General features: G+C 40.0%; 1 protein-coding gene across 4 annotated transcripts; it reads right to left on the bottom strand.

Moving 5' to 3' along the window:
• Positions 1-818: 818 nt before the first annotated feature.
• Positions 819-16,811, bottom strand: csf1b (colony stimulating factor 1b (macrophage)). Of its 4 annotated transcripts, none has more exons than XM_033629513.2 (9): positions 16,558-16,811; positions 14,777-14,890; positions 14,610-14,672; positions 14,312-14,482; positions 13,939-14,140; positions 13,712-13,848; positions 4,210-4,253; positions 1,465-1,502; positions 819-1,310 (listed from the first exon to the last, which is right to left on the bottom strand). In XM_033629513.2, the coding sequence occupies exons 2-8, from the start codon at positions 14,867-14,869 to the stop codon at positions 1,469-1,471; spliced, it is 744 nt and encodes a 247-aa protein (XP_033485404.1). In that variant the 5' UTR covers positions 14,870-14,890; positions 16,558-16,811; the 3' UTR covers positions 819-1,310; positions 1,465-1,468. The 4 variants fall into 4 exon arrangements, with proteins under 4 accessions (XP_033485404.1, XP_033485401.1, XP_033485402.1 ...); XM_033629510.2 differs by having other exon boundaries at positions 14,777-14,896; positions 16,562-16,811; XM_033629511.2 differs by having other exon boundaries at positions 1,465-1,499; positions 14,777-14,896; positions 16,562-16,811.
• Between the last annotated feature and the right edge of the window lie 2,231 nt (positions 16,812-19,042).

Raw genomic sequence — 19,042 nt, 5'->3', positions numbered from 1 at the left:
CCAGTGTAACGGTAGTTTGCACACTGATAAGTGGTAGCCTGTGAAATTAGTGTGCTATAGGTCACGATATATTGCAGGCTGCACACAGTTCTGCAGCGACTGTGGGGTAGGGCCATGTTGTTGTTTTTTTAAGCCTTCACTTCCTACACAGATTCCTCAAGAACAAAATAGAGGCCAGCACACATGCGCACAGTCATGTGGGAATCTTTTTGACAAGATTTACTGATGTGGTCTCCTCCTCGAGACGCATACAATTCAAATGTGTGGGGAATAGCCAGATTCCTCTCCAACTCAGACGTTATGCAATTGATTATTATAAAACAAGAGGCTGGGCCATCACTGAGTAAACATGAGTGAAAGTCATGACAACACGAGGGAATGCACTGCCCCCGCTCTCTTGGTCTCTTTTAGTACTGTCCTGTTATTTACCATCATGCAGTCGGGATAAAATGTCATGCATGTGTGTGAGTTAACTATAGTAGCACGTTACTCCCACCAGCTCTTGTCGTGCCCTGCACAGTGAGGACATTCCTTGTGTAGCTGCAGCAGCGACTGGGGTGTTTCTATTGGGATCGTATCTCAGCCTCTCTGCCACTAACAACAGATCAGTGTGTTTTATCATTGACAGAACATTCTCCAGAGTCCGTGTTGAAACCATACTGATTTGTTAAGAAATTGGATATAGAAATCTTTCAGAAGTTTGCTGTGTGTGGGATATGCACTGATCAACACTGTAGGCTGATAATGAGTGGAACTAAACTGCTTTTCAAAGGCCATTTTAACAAGCATAAAAGCATTAAGTCAGACAGGATGTCGGCTGTGAAGTGGCCCAAATCCTTTAATGAGGTCATTGCCGGCTCTTTACATGTGATTTCGCTGTGCTGGTATATAAATGCACTGCTAGCTGGACAGCTGAAGAGCGATATATTTTGGATTTGGTACTGATGGAATCTTTATTATCAGTTCGGTGTTTGAATAGAGGCAGACTAATAAATAACTTGTGGAAAATGTTACAAACAGTTGGTTAAGTGGTAGCAAATGGACACACATTATTCAACATACATAACTAGTGTAAAAATAAAACTTTTAGTGAAAAGATATCTGCAATACATAACGCATAAACATAATATACATTATTATTCCAAATAAGGACCATATTTGCTCTCAGTCAAAGCCAAGCTTCTGATTAAATAGGTGAGCATGACACATGACACACACACAATACTGATATGAAAACTTGGTCATGATGGATAAAATGTGCAGCTTCACAAGTGCTCCATCAGCCGCTGCAGCGATGTGGCCTTTAATACCTGCGGAGAGAGAAAAATACTGTAAAATCAAAAAATATAAAGATGGATGTGCACTGTAGTCCTACTTTAAGGCTGACACTGTTTATTAGGCATTTAATCATGTGCAAACTCCAACTATTAAACTGTCAGTGATGTAGGTGAGAGGGATACTCACATTATTATGGCTCCATCTCCAAGTCCTGCAGCTCTCTGCTTTAATCCAGATGACAAATGAATGCATTAGCATGAGCTCAACAAACATGGAAAGACTTATCACTTTTATTAAAGGGGAACTCCTGTATTTTTCAACCTGGATCCTATTTTCTCATGTTTTTGTCCCTAACTGACTAATGAAGACAACAACTTCTGAAACCAGTCCAGTACTGAGTGAGAGCACCACAGCTGTAGCAGCAAAACAAGCTGCAGTGTACTCCCTACAGGCAATTGTGCACAGTCACTTTGTGTCCACTAAAAGTGTTTGTTTTGCCACTAACAGACTCAGATTGTTGTTTGAAGTGTCTGACAACATTATGGAAAGGACCCTACAGTTAAATTAAACTTGTTTTTCCTTATCGTTGCTGGGAGAAGGAGAAGTCTCATTCTGAAAGGTCATGGGAGGTGACTTGTTGCAGTAAAAACAAGGGTTGAAACATTTGTAAGCGTTTGTGAGAGAAGTGCCAGGATGAGATGGTAGTATTGGAATTCCTGGTGTGCCATATCATAGCATTCACGATAATACCGGTATGTTTTTTAACATGATGTGAAAAATTAATAGCGTGATACTCGTGATATTTCGGCTTTCTGACATAATGACGTCATTCTGTTACCCACCGCAACAACAAGCATGGCCGAAAGCGAATATTATTACAGACTCTGCTGTGGTTCCAAAAAGAGGAGCAGCTTCAGTAGTGTGGAATAAACTGTGTGGAACATCCTGAATGTTTTATGAACAGCCCTCTGGCAGAAGCACGGTGTCTCACCCTCTCCTCTCTCACTGTGCGCACACAGGAGTCGGTGTCGTCAAGTGATTTTGTCATTAACCTTTAGTAATGTAAACCTATGTGAGGCTCTTGACTTGACAAAAACTATATATGTGAATGTGCGATAGTTGTAGTAACAGCCTGTCAGAGGTTACAGCATGATGATTAGAGGCGAAATGGCAGAGCATAAAGGTCCAGGTGGAAAATAAACAACTCAATCATTTAGGATTTTAGTAAAGAAGGAAATCACCTGTTGATTTATAGGGGACATTTTTTGTATTTGGGAGCTGTTTAAATGTGTAATTTGTGGTAGATTTTATTTTGTTGAACCATTAATATTGTATACAGAATCTGAATCTCACTCTGAGTTACTGTTGTTGTTTACAAACTAAAGAAATGAGAGATCATTTTTGTTTAGCTTTTACTGAATATTTGAAGGTAAACTGTAAAACAATATCACTTATTTTGTTGCACTTCTGTTTTCTTAAATGAATAATATATATGTATATATATATATATATATATATATTTTATTTTTTTTTTCAGTAAAAAAAATAAAATAAATAAAACAAACAAACAAAAAAAAATTATATATATATATATATATATATATATATATATATATATATATATATATAATTTTATTTTATTTTATTTTTTTTACTGATTTGTCATATCATCAAAAAAAAAAAAATACCCTGAAATATTTTAGGGTCGTATCACCCACACCCAGTTGGAGTTCAAAAACTGTAGCATGGCTGAATATTCGACTGATTTCGACAAAAGGAAAAAGTCTGCCAGATAACATTTCCACAAGCTATTTAAAATATCACAGACTTTTTCACTTTGACAGAATCAACCTAATATTAAGCCATGATACTGAAAATCTTTAAGATAACATTAAGCTATGCTTTCTGTACTCCAACACAGCAAACTATTTCTGGGACTCCTCTCTTCAACTCTCACTAATGTCTCTATCACCGTTCTTCCTGCAACAAGTCACCTCTAGCGGGATTTCAGAACGACTTCTCCTTGAGTGAAACTTGGTCACAATAACAAACACACCAGTGAAAGGTAAAGAAAAATGTTTTAATTTTACTGTAGGGATCCTTTCCATAATGTTGTCAGTCACTTAAAGTAACAATCTGAGTCTGTCAGTGGTAAAAACAAACACATTTAAGACACACATGGTGCCTAGACCCTAGGTCCGCCTAGCATTTCCTCTTTCATGTGGACGGGGTTATTGTCACTCACTGCTTCGTCCAGCACTCACTGTATGTCCTCATTACCTGTGACACAGAGGGAAGTCTGCATCTCGTTTAAAACTGTATGTCATGCAAAAACTAAAGTAGTGTGCTGACGGATTCACGTCATCACCTCATGCACTGAGTAACATTACAAGTTAACGTTCCATCTTAAAAGTCGCCGGCAGTCGGCCCGGTGAATTAAGCTAAGCGACTGTAAAAGGCAGCAAAACATCATTTCATTTTATAGTTATAGTTTACTAATAAAACTCTGCACGGTAGGAACAGTGGTTACATGAGCCTCCAACCAGCCACAACTCAGCCCTGAGCAGAGTGGCCGTCCTCTACTGACCAATCAACAGACTGCAGTGTTCACAGCTCCACCTTTTAGTACCAGACCTGTGTGCTAGGTACCCCAAAGAGGGGGTACAAAAAAAGGGGACGGTAGGGACGGTACCATCCACAACTTCTCACGGTGGAAATGGAAAAAAAGTGAACTGAACTGTATCGTGCTGCTCGGTGGAATATAATGGACCTAAATTGAAGATTCACAGTTGCCTGTAGGGCAGTTTTGGTCTCTCTCAATTCTGCACCAATTTCAAAACTGTTGTCTCTATTAGTCACTTAGACAAAACAACATGGGAAAATAGGATCCAGGTTCAAAATACCAAAGTTTTCTTCTCAGTATGTTCTTACCTTGAGTTTGTGTATGATCTTGATCTGTGAGGGATGTGAGTTCTCTGTTTAGGAAAGAAAATTACCAAATGAAATAAAGCCAATAGGACACATTGGTGAGTAACTATAGATTGATTCACAACTAATAGACACACATCTCAATTCTTAAACTAAATCATTTCCAAACAATGAGCTAGCACTGATGATGCAGCAGGAGGCAGGCAATTGACAGGGTTGCGTGTGAAGATTGAGAAAAAAAAATCTGCATTTGGCTGTATTTTTGGCTATGACAGAGCTGGAACATACTGAGCACATCAAATGAAAGGGTGGTAGAAGGTAATGCTGCAAGAAGTGGAAATGTTTCTACGGGTGATTCAATGTTTTTTTTTCCATGAAGATCTTGTTATTGAAATCAATTGTGACAGCTGTGATTCCAAGCTGCAACACAGCCTCCATTCTCCGGGACTGAGTAAACACTCATTTGATTAGTTTTTGGTTGAGTATCACTTTAAAGTCCTTGGCAGTGAGATGTTTATGTTACTTTTTCTCACCCCTGTAGACAAAACAAAGTTCTACTTCTCATCGGGTTGGTGGTGACCCAAAGGGGGTCACAGGTCAGTTTCAAGATGATCCCATCCAAAATAAATATATCTTTTGAAGTGTTTTGTATTTTCAGTGTTGCACATTATGATTTTTACACGCTGCTTCTTGCTGCTGGAAAACTGAGCGGTAGTGATGGGAAGTCCAGGTGTTTTGAAACAGTCCGTTTGTTTGTTTCTGAGTTTTAAAAAGAGCCGTATGTTTGGCTCCTGTTTAGACCTTCATGTGCTTTCAGTGTCTCCTCCAGTAAAGTTTGTAGGCCTGCCATATCGCCCTGGAGGTGGACAGGTAGACAGAGTTTGCATGTGTCAGAGACAGTTCACGGTTTTATAGCCACGCTGTAGCTACAAAAATCTCTCTCAGGGCTCATCTTGTTTCAACATACACAACACAGCGCAGCCTAGAAAATATTTGACCATCTGTCTTTGCATGGCTTGTTAAATTCAACTAAATGGACGACTTGACTTGGCAGGATTTCTTTTTGCACGTTTGCCAGTTGCATACTGTAATTACACAGGTAATTCAGCTGAGCAACACTGTAAAATAACTGCATGTATAAACACCATTAAATATATACGTTAAAGTAGCATGTGTCCTGTTTCAGGCTTTATGGTGTGTAAATTTCCAGTGCTATCCACTTCCTCACGCAGTGCTTTAAGCCCTTGCATCCATCTGTACTTAACAGATTCTCACTGAGCACACAGATGAAGTTCATTAAAGTCAGACAAGCTTCAAAGAGGTTAAAGTTTCGGCCTTAAGGGGCAGTTGGCAGGGCAACGAGTACCCACACACTGTGTCGGAGAGCAGGCGAGACAGGAAATGAAATGAGCAGCGTCACTGACAAAAGAAGAAAGCATGGCTGGCACACTAAGAATAGCATTACACAAATAGAGTCTCAAACCACATTAAGCACTTTGTCGCAGTGTCTTTATCTGCGGCTTCTCTGCCAGCCAAGCAGCATCCGAACTATTCTGCTGTGTATTATGTCACTACATGCAGCCAGTTAAAAGATAATATAAACCATTAATGCTGCTAATGTCTGCTCTCTCACGCTATTTGACAGTTAAAAGCTCAATCGGGTTGCACTCTGAACAAGACAGGATCTGTTAAGGACAGAAATCGAATGTATCTCTTCCCCTTCCTCATTCCAGTGAATCAGCTACAAAATTCCACTCACCAATGTCTTAGGTTGCCTTCCTGGTGCATAGCCCTTCTTTGTCTAATAAGTACTGCTTGTACTGTGTTTTGATGCTTCTGCTGAAAATGTAAATGTCTGACTTAATCGATCATCAAAAGCTTTCTTTGAGAAACCAGCTTCTGGCTAATGAAGTCCTATTAGTGCATTAAGTTGAAAGAACCTCTCAAATAGAGCCATTTGTTTGCCATAAATCCATCATTTGTGTTGCGCTCTAATGTGATTGAATCCTGAAAGTCACTGACATAAGCCTCCCTCAGTTCTGCTGTAATGTGATCTGAATATAAGTAAAACCCACCATGCTTGTGAAAGGACTAAACACAGTGTGCCAAAAGTAAAAAAAATCGGTTGAAATTTCCTAGATATATTTTGCATATTTAGCTCACTTTCTCACATTTGAGGCAGAAATTGTAATTAACATGTTATATATGATTATTGACAAAATAATTAACAAAAGTAATCTTTCTGTTGAATCTAAATCTAAATGTTTGAAAAATATGAAACAGCCTATGCTGCTTCTATTATTTTTCCAACCTATTTCAGATGAAAGCCCTTCAGTCCCTCCACCTCACTCCATACTGCTAGGAGACTACACACCAGGGGCTGAGTGAGGGACAGCTCTTGAGACGGACCTTCAGTCAGCAGCTATAGCAACTCTAAATACAGTCAGTACAAACCCTAGTGACTGTCTTATCCCAGACTGCTCTGACTCCCTACTGAATCAGCAAACTTTCTGTTGCTGCCTTTACACAGGTGAGACCCAGCACTATCGCTGGCCAATAGCCCACAACGCTGGGGTTTGCACTAGCTGACTTCAAGTTGCTATAATTGTTGACTAAAGCCTTTCCACCAAACATTTTTGATATAGTACTTTTGGAACCAAATGTAACCCTTCAGACATGGCACCAAGACCCTAGGTCCATTTAGCATTTCCACTGCAAACAGTACTCTTAAATGTGGGTGGGGTTGTTGTAACTCAACACAACCATATGTAAAAACTCTCCATGGTATGAACAGCAGTTACATAGACTTTAAAACCAGCCACCACTCAGCCATGTGTGACCGTCCACTGTTGACCACTCGACAGACTGCAGTGTTCACAGCTCCACCTTTCAGTACCAGATATGCGTGCTAAGTAGCCCAACAGAGGGGGGGCCAAAAATGGGGATGGTACGGAACGGTTGTATTGGTACCATCCACAACTTTTCACTGTGGAAATGGAAAAAGAAGTGTACCGAACTGAACTGAACTCTGTCGTTCTGCTAAGTGGAAACAGGATATAAGGGTCCGCTTCAGAGCTGCCGCCCGGCCTCCCACCAATGAAGTAGGACCACAGAAGTGGGGAGTGAGGCAGGGGGACCACGGGGTGTGCTAGCTAGCTAAAGTATAGGTTAGTCTTACGGAAGTGGACATGGTTTCATCTCAAATAGGTTGGAAAAACAATAGACGCAACGTGGGCTATTTGCATATTTTCCTAATATTTAGATTTAACCAGTGTTGAACTCAAGACCACCTAAACCAGGAGCAAGACATGACTAAGACCAGAGTGTATTGAGATCAAGATGAGAGCAAGACTTTGAGGGGTTGAGACCGAGTCAAGACCAAGACAAGAACAGTGCGACACCTCAAACTGATCTAAAGGATCCATATTTCCACAGAAACACCCACCAAAAACAAATAAAGATTTCTCTTCATTTAGCTGCCAAATACTGTATTCAGTGTGTGTGTGTGTGTGTGTGTGTGTGTGTTTGATGAGTGTACCATGAGAAATAACTGAAAGGCATTGCAGAGGTGAATTATATTTGTGGGAATTTTCCTTTGTTTTCTATTAACCAAAAAATATAAATAAACACTGAAGAGCAGAAATCAACTTAATCATCTTTGTTCAGCATTCCTTTTTTGCACTGGCAATTAAGTGATAATATCCCCACAGCTGTGGGCTCGAAACAAACTCCAGATTCCTCTTTGTGACAGAGACTGAGACAACTGAGTAAGAATGCGGTTGAGTCCAAGACGAGACTTTTATAAGGTTGTCTTAATACCAAGACCAATCTAGAGTACTACAACACTGGATTTAATATTTAGTATTAACATTATTTTACATATAAACATAATATTATTATACACACAACATGTTATTTTACATTTATTTCTGTCTTAAATGTGAGGCGAATGAGCCAAATATTCAAAGTCAGCAACCAACTTTTAACATTAGGCTCCCAACAGTATGCCATTCCGACTCTCACCTGACAACGGGTTCCTCTCTGTGTGCAGTTTGCATGTTCTTGCCTTCAGGCACGTCCCACACCACAACACATGCAACACATGCAGGTCAGGCATGAGAAATACTCCTGCAATAGCTTGTTCAAAGCTCTGGCCTCAGAATTAGTTATTCCCCAAGCACTTTGCTGCGGCTGCCCGATGTTTACTAAATATATATCTCGGTCAGATGCAGAATCCACATTTCACCACAAGAATAAATAAAATGTAACTTGTCCAACTTTCCAAAATAAACACTGGATACATGTAGAGCAGCTCTGTCCATCAACCAAGACTTTAAGACTGTTTCCCAAGTTTTCCTATTAGTATGATTGCTTCACAACTCGTTCTCCTGTGAGGAGCTACGCTGAAGAGTTCAGTGTTGTAAAAGGTAACAGGCCACTTTTATTTTATTGGGTTCTTAAGTTGTTTTTACACCTTTTTTGTCTGTTTGGTGTTTTTAAGAGGACATTAAATCATTGCCGTTGGTGCAGGATTAGTTCTGTGAAATAACCACGAGTGATTTAGCCCAAGATTTAGGTTTAATGAATCGAACCAATGTGGATTGTGAGCCCTACTCAGCTGAAAAACACTTCTCTGAGTCATATAATGAATCCTCTGAAATGAAAGCTAACAGTGCCAAATAGCCTCAAATAGCACAAAGAACATAGAGGCGGTCGTTAACATTTGCATTTTGTGGACGTTAGGCTGTGGAGTCGCTCCTCTGCCCTTACCAGTAAGTCCAGCCTTATTTTGTTATGCTCAGTATTTACCAGAGAAGGAGGGCTGGTACGTTGTAATAGCAAAACCATTCCCAGATTTTGTGGTGGTATGATTTCTAAACAACTTGTTAGCGTGAGGAGCTGCCGCCTGTACCGTAAAATGTTAAAGAAACAAAATACACCTATATAACCTATATAACTAAATGAGGGCCAGGCTGCACCTCTTCTTTTTCATCATAACATTCACACTTCACCTACTAACAGCCCTCTTAGCACATTATTGCTCTTCGAAAACCACAGTCTTTTCCAGGGATTAACTGCAGCTGGTCCTGTTTCAGGGCTTCAACTTTATTGGGTTCTTAAGCTCTACACCTTTTTGTATGTTTCATGTTTTTAATGGGATATAAAAAGGACTTGGGATTCAGTGTTTATGCTTGTGATCATGCTCTTGCCATGTTCCCCAGGTCCAATGTTCCCCTGCTCAGTATCCTCTTAATATGACACATATTAGGGGACCTTTCAAAAGGTTTTTTTATTCAGTGTTTTTTTCCCCTTAGGCCAAATGTTTAATGTATAATTCCCTGAATCATTATAATAAAATCACCCACCTACAGCTAAAAGCCCTCTGATGTTACACTAAACCTCAAATCTGTAGGCAAGACACTGCTCTTGACTTTAGACATTGATATCTCCACAGTAGCTGAGCAGATTTTTAATTTCCATGTCCCTTCGTTTGATTTGAACTTATCAGTGTATGACAATGTTAGTTTTTATCAAGAACATTGAGCCCCAGGAACTCAGACTCAGAATAATTTAGTTGCTCAATTATTAAGTTATGTTAATGTCATTACCGAGGCTTGATGAATAAGGACAAATGTGGACTGTGAGCCACAGCAAGTTGCAACCACAAATCTGAGTTATTTTTTAAAATAAAAGCTGATATATCCTGAAATAGGAAGAAGGGCACGAATGCACTCATTTGCATTTGCAGAACGGCTCCTCAGTATTTACCGGCTGGTACTCTGTAATGGCAAGAGTTTTTGATTAATTTTGACGTCAATTCTTGTTAAACATAAAGAGTAATCGCGAATCATGACTTTTATATTTGTTTTTACTATTTAAAATGAGTAAAATCTTATTTTATTGCAGGGCTGCCTGAAGTGTATGTCTTCACTCAGCACCTTCCTTGGCCCACTGTCACTCTCTCTTTGTTTATAATGAGACTACTGCTGCAGGAGTGTAAGCTCCACACTGGGGAACAACTGGTGAAAGTCCACCCATTCGGAGTGCAACCACAGACACACGAACACACAGTGACAGGTGTAACTGTTAGCATCACACAACCAACCTTACCTAACAGTAACAGGGAATACTCTATGATAATTAAATGTTCATCCCTGTTCCTAATGCAGTGGACATCTCTGTCTGTGCGGGTCTAATTTATCACTACAAGCTGATTATTACTATAACCAATTTGTTTCTTTTTCTTTATTTCTCATGCAGATTACCATCTGATTGGAATTTGTATACACTATTACGAGAATATAAAGTCATGAGGGACTTATCGTGACAGGGCGGCTTCAACCACGGGTGCTTTCCCCCGTGGGCATTTGTTTTCTCTCATTCCTCACTGTCTGAGCTGACTACACAAAGTAGCCTTGTAACACTGAGTATCACTGCTGCATTTTGTGGTTTGCTTTCTTTGTGGGAGGAGACGGGAGGAGACGACATTTTTCATTGACAGGAGATGACTTTTTTTTTCCTGTCATGATTTCAAACTGCACGCAGCATCAGCTTCAGGCAGCCAGAAGCAGATGGATTACCACGAGGTAAAAGATCATAATGTAAAGTAAATAATAATAATAATAATAATAATAATAATAATTAAAACAGAGCAGAATTTTTACCCCTATGTTGTCATGAATGAGAAATTATAAGGAAAGGATTCTGTCCAAAGCTTTTTGAGCCATATAATTGGTTGATTATTGTCTTTTCATTTTTATTTATTTTTTTTTACAACTTGTTAGCATGTAAGGAGTTGCGTCCTACCCATTAAAATGTTAAACAACAACTCAGTTGGCAAAAAGTTGGCATTCATCATTTTGGCATCCCCTCTGTCTCCCACTGAGAGAGTCAGCTTATTTTTAATGTCACTTTAGAAATGTTCATATAACATGTATGAAATGTGCAAATGTAACATATTTGCAGTTTGCAGAAATGGACAATGCCAACATTTTCTTCTGGCAACTGGGCTGTGAAGAAATATACCACAAACTGCATAGTCATCTTTAAACCCCAAATGAAAGCCAGGTTGTAATTTAAGAAACAGATTCTTGTTTAATCCTTTTCATCTAAACACACGCTTCATGTACTAGCAGGCTTATTGGCATTCTCTTCATTAGTCATCACTGGGGATAAAGTGCAGCTGGTACTGTTTCAGGGCTTAAACTTTATTGCGCTCTTAAGCTCTATGTACACCTTTTTGTATTTTTCATGTTTTTAATAGGGTATAAAAGGATTGAGGTGTCTGCAGTGTTCACCATGTTCCCAGAATCCTACGCTGCTCTGCACGATATCCTCTGATTATAACACATTAAGGGGACCTTTCAAAGGATTTTACATTCTCAGTATATATATATATTTTTTTTTTTTTTTCAAATGTTTTGTGTGTTTCCCCGGATCAATATGTTGAAAAACACCCAACTAAAGCTAAAATGTTTGATTCCATCCAAATGTAACGTCAATTTTAACCACATTTTCAGAAAGTCGGCAGACCGAAATGCAAATTTGTGTCCTTTTCCGTCCACTACTGTCATGCTAATATTGGGAGTATGAAGCAGTAAACAGTAGGTGGCATTAATTCTCCAGTCAGGTGCCTCTGCAGAAGATGGCGCAACAAAATGACATAATTCAAAGAGCGCCGGTCAAACCTCAACCGAAGGAAAGCAATGGATGTATAATGACGGACAATGGAAATAGAGAGTTCTGTACAAATGAGTTTACAGCTCTGTGCTCTTGAGTTCTAGTAACATCTCTGTGGGCGTGTAAAAGCAGAGTTATACTTGTGCGTCAGCTCTATGCAGACCCTAAACCGTAGCCTACGTGGTTGTGAGCTGTTATATTTGTGGTGGTAATGTCTGTCATTCTACAGTTACACATCCGAAACACTAGTCAGCCGCAGGGTTTCTGTGAAGTGCTGTAAAGGTTAGCTGATTCAAAACACACATTAAACATGGCTTAATAGCCATTTCAAACACAAGCATACACATCGGCTTCACTATAACTTGCAGCATTCATAGACAAAGCAGTATAAATTAGCCTAGCGACAAGCGAAGATATCCTCTGCTCATATGAAGCCAGGGACAACAGCAACATTTAACAAAGGTAATGTTACAAAATTCGGCTCCATTACAACTCACAACATTCACAGACAAAACGACTGTCTTACACTAAACACAATTTTTAAACAAATTCAACATGCTAATGCTATTTAAAATTAGCCTCAGACTAGCAGAGATTTCCTCTACTCATATGAAGCCATCGGCAACAGCAACATGTAACAAAGGTAACTTTACAAAATTTGGCTCCATTACAACTCACAAGGTTCACCGACAAAACTTCTGTCTTATACAAAACACATTTTTTAAACAAATGCAACATGCTAATGCTATTAGCACAAGCCTATGGCATTTTACATTGTAAAAATTAGCCTCAGACTAGCAGAGATTTTCTCTGCTCATACGAAGCCAGGATAAATCACAGACTAGATATACAATTCTATTTTGTGGAGGCTTTATTGTCTTCACAATTTATTGTTTCTTATCTGTCAAATTAAAGTAAATACAAGCTTAGTTTCCACTGAGGGAAATGGTTTCAGCTTACAGAAATAGACAGGAGGTGCACGTCAAGCTACAGCACAGGTCCAGCAACGACTCGACACATAAGTATAAATCCAGCTTGAGTGTGTTAAAAGCCGTCCAGAGACGATGACATTGGCATTATGTTTTTAGGTTGTCTGTCCATCTATCCATCTGTCCTTCCTTCCCATTCTTGTAAACACAATATCTCAAGAGAGCTTTGAGGGGGTTTCCTCAAATTTGACACAAAGGTCCTCCTGGACTCAAGAATAAACTGATTAGACTTTGGTGATTAAAGGTCAAAGGTCAAGTTACTGTGACCTCAAACGTTCAAAATATAGAGGGGGATTTGTTCCCTGTCTGTGTCCCTTTGCTCTTTTGCAAGTTGAACTCACCGATCTCTTACAATGTTAGTTTATATGAAGAACTTTGGGCGCTGGGAACATAGGGATGACCCCAAATAATTAAGTTGCTAAATTATTAAATTAGGTTGAGGTCATTACCCAGGCTTATAGAATAAGGACAAATGTGGACTGTGAGCTCTAACTAGTTGAGAACCACCACTCTGAGTTTTATTTAAAATAATAGCTGATGGTAACAGACAGCTTCAAATAGGAGAAAGGGCATAAATGTACACTTGCATTTGCAGACTTTTGTGCATGTGCTGCCACAAATTCTGCCCCCACCACTGAGTCCAGCTTCCACCTTATTTTGTTGTGCTCATTATTTACCAGAAAGGGAGGGCTGGTGCTCCCTCTGTAAGAGGTGGTGCCCCAGAGAGCAAAGCCTGGCTGCCAAGGCGTGGTTTACTGCATTATGACTGGAATGTATGGCTAAACTTTATTAGGGCACATGTGATTTAGGAGTCAACAAAACTGAAGCTTTGGTACCTTTTGTGTGACGAGACAGTAGAGAGTGAGTATGAACAGTAGTCCTCCGCAGATGGAGACGATGATGAAGCCAAGCTTGTACAGGTCTCTGACTGGTCTTCTCTGCGAGGCCCTCACTGAGTTCCTACCATAACTGTCTGTAGAGAAAGACACATGTTCTGTGATCTCAGTGGCTCCACACATCTGCATTTTTTATTACACTAGACTATCGCAGAAGATATTCCCACCTGTGAAATATTGTGTGGTTGATTCTGTGTATAGGTCTGTGGTAGAGCCAAAGGTTTCTGTGTATTCCTGCTGGCATCTCCAGTCCACTGGTGCATCGCTCGTCATCATCAGCTCCCAGTACACAGACAGAACCTCTGAAGCCCTCTGCAGTGCCTCTGAAGTTGACCCTTGGTAGAGCATCTCAAAACTCTCTGGCTTGTCCTGCGGCAGATTCCAAGAAAAATCTTTTAAATGTTTTCACAAGTATTGCAGATTTATCTCCTCATACTGGGCAGTTCTTCACATCACATATTTCTTCTTCATGTTTCATATTATAGAAAATGTTATCCCTCAGTTGGGAGAAACAGGCTGTACTCAGTAGCACGCACTCACCTCAACCTCCTCATTGATCTGAGGCACACATTTCTGAGAGTAGATGTTGAGGATGAGCGCTCTCAGGGTCTGAACGTAGCCATCATTGACTGAACCCCTGCTGTATTTGAAGTGGGTTGTGAGGAGCTCCAGGATCCAGGGTAAAGCAGCTTTTACAAAGCAACATTTGCTCTGTGGGAAATCGGGAAATGAGACAATAAACATGAAAGCGGGTTACAGTTAACGGAAAGCTGGAAAGTTGGAAAGCGAATCAAAGATTTGGAAAGGAAACACTCCCATAAAACAAGTGTTACCTTACCAAAGTTCTCCGTTCTATGAATGTGTAGGTTATCGAGCACCCACTCCTCAGCTGGTTGTCCATCTGCAGAAATGACAACAGGAAGAAATTGGAGTCCGGGTCATGTAGTGTCATGGCCTCATTGTTGCTGATATTGGTTTAACAGCTAATGTACTTTCAACACCCACCAGATGCCTGACTGTCAGCAGGTGCTCCCTCGTGATGGAGTGTCTGCATGGACCAGGGACCTCAGCCATAGTCAGAGGGAAGCTCAGGAACATAAGGACACACAGACACTTTACCTGCAACTGACACAACCATACGTCAGCTGCACATTATCTTCACCTCCCTCGAGGAGGGACACCGATACCAAGGAGGTGATGAGAGTTCTCAGCAGGACGGTGCACAGTTGCATTTGAAAAACTCTTACGTGACAGACATAACTCGTGTAGAAAATGCACCACAATGGGGAATGATCTCAACCAGCAGCTCAACCATAGCACCATAAAGGGCCGGGATTGGATCCTGACGTTAACCTTTTCGATAGGAATCTACTCAGCGTGCGATAATCATTTCTTCAGAAGGAAGCTTCCTAGTAATGACTTTACAAGGAAAGCAAAAGCAGTTCAAAACAAGCCTAAATGGAATTTTCTCCTATTTATGCCAAAACAGTTAAACAGTATGCATCCATTCAACTCCTGCCTTTCCATCCAAAATGCACTCACTATGCGTTCAACAAACCACACAAGAAAAGCTGCTCATTCACAGTGACAGCTGTTTGTTTGTGTTTGTGCTTCTTGACACGGGTTAAAGTATCAGGTTTTGGGCCAAGTTTCGGCAAAATGCGCGGTGCCTCTCTGCTGCAACGCTACCAGTGACCGATGTTTAATTGCCAGTGACCTCAGGGGAACCTAGTCTGTGTTAGATAAGTTCCAGTTATGGTCAAACAGTGCCCTCTACCATGGAGGCTCAGCCTGGAAGAGCAACATACACAGACTCCTCCTGTAGCTGATGATGCCTGCTACCAAGCACCTTTTGGCAGCTGTAACAGTAAAATGGGCTCCAGATGGACTTAATCTTTCTACTGACGATTAAAACATGGTGACAAGCACATGTTCCTCACTTTGCAAGCAAAATGTCTGCACTGGAAGGTATTCTTTGATAATCATCCTGTTGAGTCGCTTGACCTGTATGTTCAGCTCCTGCAGCAAACAATCAAGACAGATGCTAGCGAGAAAAAAAACTAAATTGAAACAATAAAACATGATTTATTCGTTGCCTGATCGACTTCAGAGACGTATTAAGACACAAAAGACAATTCTTTAAAAGCCACCAAAGACAACAAGTATGCCTTTCATATTTTGATGTCTGTTCCTAATACAATGTCGAACTGTACAGAGTAACTCTTCTGTAGGTTTTTGAATTATATAACATAAACTCTACAGTTTCTGTGAAGGTTATGTGTCTTTTTGACTACGTGTTGTGATTTGCCATAAAACTTCATTGCCAGGACCTGAAGGAAAGGAAGAAAAATCCCCTGCCATCATGGTTTTAACTATAAAAGCAAATGAATAATAATAATCTGATAAAAGTGGCATTTGAAACTGAGAAAAATTAAAAAGCAATTTTTGGAATTAAACAGGAAGATTTGTGTGAGCTGAAAGAGTAAAATGCCAGCCTCTGACTGTTATTGGGAGCCCACTTGATGATTGATGATGATCAAATTAATGCAATCTAATAAAACTATTGATGTGACTTTCACGTCATAACTGCAGGAATGGAGCACATGATGTAAATGTCACCTGTCACATGGTTTGTTCTTTTCATGCTGTTCATGGTATCAGTATGTAGGTCAGCAAATTAAGCAAACAACTTCACACACAGACTAACACATAACCCTATCATTCTCCTGCACTGACTTGAATTGTTGGTGGATCTCAAGCTGCAGTGATGACAGAAAGGTTCTCACCTACCTTAGCTTTGCTCTGAATCAGGGTTGACACAAGGATGGTCATCTGGTAAGTGTTTGACAATGGAAAACACCAGACTCCTCTGTCACACACATTGAAGCAAAAAGATCCTTTTCATATATTCAGTTCCACTCCACAGAAAGGAATCCGCTCTTAAGTAAATTTGACACTTTGTCATGTGGCGCTGTTCTTAAAGGCATTGCCTGATGTGCTCCTCCCGCACGGAGTGAGTTCAAACCAAGACTAACTGTCGCAGCTGACAGGCAGCCCTTTTAAAGACCTCCCACCTCTCCTCTGTTTGACAAAATACAAGGTCCTGGTCTCTACAGATGTGTTATGGCAAATTGTTTTTTGGGATGTAGATTGACTGTGTAGTGTATTTTCTAATCTACAGGAGTCTTCTGAGTGAGTGTTACCATGAAAAATTTCATAGTAAAGCTTGTGGGAGCTTGAAGTGGATGCTGATAACATCTGTTCTTGTTCTAGAAACGGTATCCCTTTGAGGCAATTTGCATCTTAAACACTAGTCCACATATGAACCGGCAGGTGATGTTTCACGCTGCTTGAGGAATCCCTTTTTTTTTTTTGACTACTAAACGTCACGTTGCACGATAAGAGTCTGGTATATTGAGAAGGTGGGTGTCTCCGTACGACTTGACACATTCACATAAACACCTTTATGGGCTACTTTTGACAGGCTACAGATCGACAGACTGCGAGAGAAAGAGAGGGAGAGACAGAGAAAATTTGGCCTGGGATCTATTAACACAGGAAGTGAATTCCAATGCTTTGAACACATTCCAGCATCTAGCATCGTAAACTCATGTAACTGAGTCATTTATTGCTGTCCTACTGTGAAATGTACTGTTTTCATAGTCGAGAATTTTACCTTTTAAATACAAAACATGTGATGAACAAATGAAACATAATGCACTGTGGTAGATTTGCAACAAAATCTAATGTAGTTAAAATTTGATCCACCTCCAGTAGCAACCTCATTAAAATGCTGTTTACAAGATACAACACCAAAAACAATAATTTAATAACCACTTAAGTACGAGAACATAACACTGGAGGGGACTGTTCTGTGTAATGAGTGCTTTTTGATACTGTTTAATTGGCCACACCATTGCTGTTGGGTGCTGCCGCCCAGAATTCACATCAGAGTGCCAAATGTGTATTGATCCGCCAGTGAAAGTAGTCCCCAACAAATGCACTATTTACTCCTGTTTAAGTAACTTTTAATTGAAGTCGCAGTGCCCAGCAGTTTTAGGAAATTATTTAACCTTTTTTAAAAGTGTTATATAGCACCTTCAAAAAGAAAAATGTTGACATAATACCCCAAAGGCAAAATAACAAACGAAGCCAAAGAGTAATGCAAGACTAAGGCAAGACAAGTAAATTAAGGCAATTAAGGTAAAAATAAACAAGTGACAAGATACGAAAATATATTAGAATGAATTAATGGTTAAAAACATACTAATAAAAGAAAATACAATTAACACAAAACAATAATCCTGTCAGATTTACGTCTTCAGTAGAAACTAACAGCCGTAATACATGGGACACAGATGTGGTGCAACATGTCCTCCGTAGCGTACATACAGCAGCGCTTGCCCTCTATTGTTATGCAGCTGGTCTACTTTTTCTTCTGTGTAAAAATTAAGTGCAATCTGCTTAAACATAATCAAATAAATACCTTACTGTACCAAAGTCAATGTGACACAGCAGACCAACCTTGTTGCTGTTTTTACATTTCACATTAAAATTAATCGGCCAGATCCATGCCTCCTGTAGCCCACATTTCCAGACCCTGTGTAACCAAGTGCATTATCACTTGCACCGAATGCAACAAAATAGAATCTGTGTATCAGGTTAAAAACCCCACTCCACCCCACCTGTGTGACTTGTTGCATCTGTGCCCCATTTGTGGGAAGTCAGGAAGTACTGAGAAACAAACAAACATGTTGGTTGTGAACTTTTAATTGGATTCAGTGACAGTAAGAGAAAAAAATCATATATAATATGTAAACTTCAGACTTTAACTCTCAGCACTTCTTCCACCACTGTATTGTGCTAAAAAAAATCTGTTCTGTGGAGTGTTCTGAAACGTGTGATAAGGTTTTAAATTCAGGGCATGGTCAAGGGTACATATTGATAGAGAGGGTGTCGACCGCTCAGCTTTTTTAGTGTCTGGTCTGTTAAATTCCAGTGTGACTCCAACCTGAACTCAGAGAATCAAATCAAGGGAGCAGAGTATCGCAGGGAGAATGCCTTTAAACAGGGTCCAGAATGTTGTGCTAAGCTCCTGGTTTCACGTTAGTATTTCTACCACTGCCCCTGTTTTCTCTGTTTACAACCATAATATTTTCTGTTCCATAGTACAAAATGTCCAGAACAAACCGGGGGGAGTTGGGTCACTGATAAATGTGAATAGGCTATCTCCATTACATCACAGACTGTGTAGTAATCAAGAATCTCCCT

The sequence above is a fragment of the Epinephelus lanceolatus genome, chromosome 8, assembly GCF_041903045.1.
Source record: "Epinephelus lanceolatus isolate andai-2023 chromosome 8, ASM4190304v1, whole genome shotgun sequence".
Classification (NCBI taxonomy): Eukaryota; Metazoa; Chordata; class Actinopteri; order Perciformes; family Serranidae; genus Epinephelus; species Epinephelus lanceolatus.
This window is presented reverse-complemented; position numbering and strand designations above follow the sequence as displayed.

What these genes read in the sequence shown, in the direction of transcription:
- csf1b (XM_033629510.2), bottom strand. Translation starts at nt 16,603, where the DNA reads ATGACCATCCTTGTGTCAACCCTGATTCAGAGCAAAGCTAAG. An exon ending in AACCACACAATATTTCACAG is followed by an intron (nt 13,849 to 13,938) that starts GTGGGAATATCT and finishes CTTTCTCTACAG; the next exon opens with ACAGTTATGGTAGGAACTCA. An exon ending in AGATCATACACAAACTCAAG is followed by an intron (nt 1,503 to 4,209) that starts GTAAGAACATAC and finishes TCTGGATTAAAG; the next exon opens with CAGAGAGCTGCAGGACTTGG.